The sequence below is a fragment of the Protopterus annectens genome, chromosome 1.part0 (assembly GCF_019279795.1).
Source record: "Protopterus annectens isolate FY-2018-M chromosome 1.part0, PAN1.0, whole genome shotgun sequence".
Taxonomy (NCBI): Eukaryota; Metazoa; Chordata; order Ceratodontiformes; family Protopteridae; genus Protopterus; species Protopterus annectens.
In genome coordinates this window covers 877,047,271-877,051,669 of record NC_056725.1, presented here as the reverse complement: position 1 = coordinate 877,051,669, position 4,399 = coordinate 877,047,271, and the positions used below count along the sequence as shown (strand labels likewise).

Here is a 4,399-nt window from a genome sequence, read left to right as displayed (position 1 = left end):
GTTTTTTCTGAAGGGGAACAGCCTTAAAAGCAATTTGTTGTATATAAATCATGCTGATGTTTAATGGGCCAAGAATGGGATCAGAACTGAGAGCAGCACCCATTCATGCACTGGGAACATTAATCTCATTGTGTCTTAATAAGACATCTAAATAAATGACGATACATTTTACAGTATTAGAATGTTAAAAAAAAACAGGCAAAGTAAGGATATTACCAGTGTCCAGCATATGTTACATGCACTCATGTTATATTTCTCTCATCATAAGTGGGACAATATTCTTAAAAAAAAAAACACTTTTTCAGAAAATGATTTGAAAGAAAATAAATGACCAGTAGCTGAGTGCTTCATGTTGATGTGAATCCTTATTTAGTCTAATTATACTCCTGTGTAACATTAAAACTGGTGCGGATTGGATGCTTGCTTTAAAAACAATGTCATGAAATTTTGGCAGAATAATTAGAGGACTGAGAGTAGCGTGCTGTACTTCTAGTAAGTGAATGACTTACTAAAAAGCAAATCATGCACATTTCCGACAGGTTTTCTAGCAGCATGAACTAGAACTGTCTGTAGCAATACAAATATTAATGAGCCCATTAAGGAAAACAAAACTTCATGGGTTATAAACTTTTGGCAATTGCCTAGGGTAGTCCATTAAGAACTAAATCATCTGTTCTTATCTTCCCCATGAGTATCTGCTTGTTTACTGCTTTCCTTGTCTCCTGAGCATAAAACTGTAATATAAACCATGTCTACCCTACTTCGTATGATTTTCAGACTCCACAACTTTTAAAATCTAAGTTTCTTGAAATGCTGAAATGGTAATTCAAGAGTGAATAATTTAAATAAATAGATAATGCATTATGCAATTTTCTTACAAACGCTTGCAGCATTAGTGGAAAAATTACAGTGTGTTGTTCAGAATTAAGTTGATATTTACATTTATACTTAGAAAGACTTGGATTCTTTTGTTTTACCTGTATGAATTTATACTTTGTTCAGATGCCAACTTAAAACAAAATGTCATTAAGTTATCTGAAAAGATGCATAGAATTCTGAGAGACTATATTATTTATTTAAATATAACTAATATGATGCTTTCTCCAAAACAGGGATATTAATGATCATTGCGCTGGATAAAAGAAATTATTCATAATGAAGTTTCATCAGCATTAAGCCAGATTCGAAAAAATATATAACCATGGTTTCATCTGCAGTCCAAACAGAGAAAAGTTATTGTTTCGAGAACGTGACTGGATCCTGCATTAGAATTACATATTCCCTGACAGTCCAAGGGATACTTTATGGTTTTCTTGTTTTAGGAACAATGGTAACTATTGGAGGAAATTTGATGGTAATCATTTCAATCACTCACTTCAAACAGCTTCACTCTCCAACCAATATTTTGCTTGCATCATTAGCAACTGCTGACTTTTTATTAGGACTAACGGTGTTGCCATTTAGTTCTGTTAGATCTGTTGACAGCTGTTGGTACTTTGGTGACGAATTCTGTCAGTTTCATAGCTGCTTGGACACAGCCTTTGGCATAGCTTCTATTTCTCATTTATTTTTGATCTCAATAGACCGTTACTGTGCTATTATTCATCCCTTAATTTACCAAACAAAATTTACATTCACAGTTGCAATTTTTTTAATTTCATTCATCTGGATAACTGCAGTAGGTTTTCCATTCTGTTTAGTTTATTCAAAAGCAAACATAGAAGGATTAGAAGAACAAGTTCTTGCAGTATCTTGCATTGGCAACTGCCAACCTCTCTTCAATGAAAAGTGGAGAATAATTAGCTTTGTAGCCTTTTTTCTTGCTTTCTTTGTAATGGTTGGCAATTATGCTAAGATTTTCCTGGTAGCAAAAAAGCAGCTCAAGATGATAGAGAATATATCAGTTAAAAGTGATAAAAAGCATGAACGTCACTTTAAAGTTACAAAACGAGAAAGAAAAGCAGCAAAAACACTTGGTATAGCCGTGGGAGCATTTGTGGTTTGCTGGCTACCATTTTTTATAGATGTAGTGATAGATACCTTTTGTAACTATATAACCCCTTCTCATGTTTTTGATGCCTTGCTATGGATCACTTATTTCAAATCTGCACTGAACCCTTTAATTTATTCTTTCTTTTACCCTTGGTTTCGTAAAGCACTTGGTCTTATTTTGACATGTAAAATAGCAAGGTCTGATTGCGCAACAATTAATTTATACCTCGAATAGAGTAGTTGTTTCTGATGAATATATTTAACATAAAATAATATTATGAGATCTTAAAACAAAGAAGAAGAAACTATTTACCTGGAAAGTTTATACAGATTTTAAATATTGTCACATTGTTGCCAGAATTGTTCTTGATACATATATCTGTGACAAAGGAATAACACATTTAGGGTCAAATCAATCCAATAGCATGGGTAGAAAGCAAAATGGAAAACAGCAAATATAAACAGTTTTTGACAACATTTAGTAAATTCCTGATACTCTTGTTTTATACAGAGTTGTATGTGTACAGATCTAGGTTATGATGTGATCTAATATCTAACATAATGTGTGACTTACATAAAATAAAATCCGTTAAACTGTTGTAAAATGATTGCTTATTTAAAAGCACTGAAACAGGCATTTCTGTTCTTAATTTACTCTGTAAGCCCTGTTTCAAACAATTTCTGCTGCAGAATCTCTGAGCATCTTAAGAGCTTAAATAATAATGTCAGATTTGTTTAGTAAACTAGTGCTAGTTATAATAATGAATCCATGTGTAATAGACTATGTTGAAAATGAATATATTTCTGTACCTGTTGTCTAGTTTGGTACTCATTTACTTCTCGGTGCCTTCATGTCATTATGTTTCAATGCGTTCTTACCTCTGGGGACATTCTCTGTTATACAGACTAGTATTTTTTTACATTGTTCATTTCAGTCTTATGGTATGTATTTGTTATTCTCTTGTCATAGTCTATACTATTTATAAATACAAAAGCTTGGTTTGTTTACTTATTACCACTGTAATACGTGGCTCTGGACCCTTGCTTTTTATGTGATCAGACAAAGAATTACTGCTAAGGACTTGCCACATGTGTTATTATTAGTAGTAACAGTAATCCAGTCATCTGTCTATAACCTCTTTTTACCATTTTTGCTCATGGGGTTGGGGTGTCACTTCATCACTGGCAATCACCACATTTATTTTCTTTATGCATCTTCCAGTTTGAAATAGAGCATACATCATACCCATTTGTCAAGCAGCTGGTAAGAAACATGCAAATTAAAGAAATACTCCATAAGACAGAGAACTTCAAATGACTAATATGGCATGATAACTTTCAGTGAAATGTTAATATGGTATGATAGTTTTCAATGAAATATAGGCAATCTCTTTATTACATTCTTAAAATTGCTGGCAGTGTATATTTTCTGCCAGTAAGATAGCAGTATAGCAGTAACAATATTTTCCCATAACCATGTGAATAGAAGAAAATAAATAAAAAATAGGCATCGTCCAGAACATATACTGTTCCAATTGTTACATATAAACAATATTATTGATCTAATGATATTTCTGCCATACTTGAAGAACAAACTTCTGAAAACATGGGTTGAATGGGAAAAATATGATAGATCAGAGAAATCATCATTTATCACAAGGACATGTAAATTAGAGAAAAGTTTTTTCCTTCTGGACAAAAGGTTAAAGAATGTACTGCATATCAAAAGCCACCAAACAAAATAATAATATATATATCACAACAAACTCCAGGAATTAGACTGCAGGAATTTTTTGATATTTTATTCCAAAACCAATGTTTTTCACTCCAATGCTCTTCACTCTAGCGCCTCGGCTACAACATAGCCTTTAACAAAGTACATACATTTTCTAAAAACAGTCATGTTATATATTACCCTTTAAGCAATTGAACAATTATTCAATTAACTTAAAAAACTTTTTTTTAAAAGTTCCTTAAACGAAACTCTTCCAATTACATTCTTTGTTTATACCTCTTGGCTGTAATGTATTAAATTTCAGTATCAGGATGGATTCCTTTTTTCTTAAAAAATGTTTAATACTTTCTTCATTTAGAAATTCAACCTTTACTTGTTCTAAAACTGAAACCCTTAAACTTTCCAAATTACCCTGATGTTTCATATTAAATGTTGTGCTACTGGACTAATATCCTTTTGATTTTTGATATCTCTGATGTGTTCTTTAACTCTTTCGTTCAAACATCTTTTTGTCTCTCCTGTATAAAATTTTGACATTCGCAGCTCAAAGCATACACTACTCCCTTACTTTTACATGTAAAAACTCCCTTTGTTTGAAACTTTTTACCATTGATCATGGGGAATGTGGGTACTATATGTTGACATATTGAACATTTACCACACTTTTTCATA

General features: G+C 32.1%; 1 protein-coding gene across 1 annotated transcript; it reads left to right on the top strand.

The window, feature by feature from the left end:
• The first annotated feature begins 1,201 nt into the window (after window positions 1-1,201).
• Window positions 1,202-2,227, top strand: LOC122796819 (trace amine-associated receptor 9-like). Its single transcript, XM_044065596.1, has one exon. It carries the CDS (start codon window positions 1,202-1,204, stop codon window positions 2,225-2,227), a length of 1,026 nt encoding a protein of 341 aa, XP_043921531.1.
• Window positions 2,228-4,399: the final 2,172 nt, after the last annotated feature.

Excerpts from the sequence above, each read along its gene's own strand:
- LOC122796819 (XM_044065596.1), top strand. The coding sequence starts at position 1,202 with ATGGTTTCATCTGCAGTCCAAACAGAGAAAAGTTATTGTTTCGAGAAC.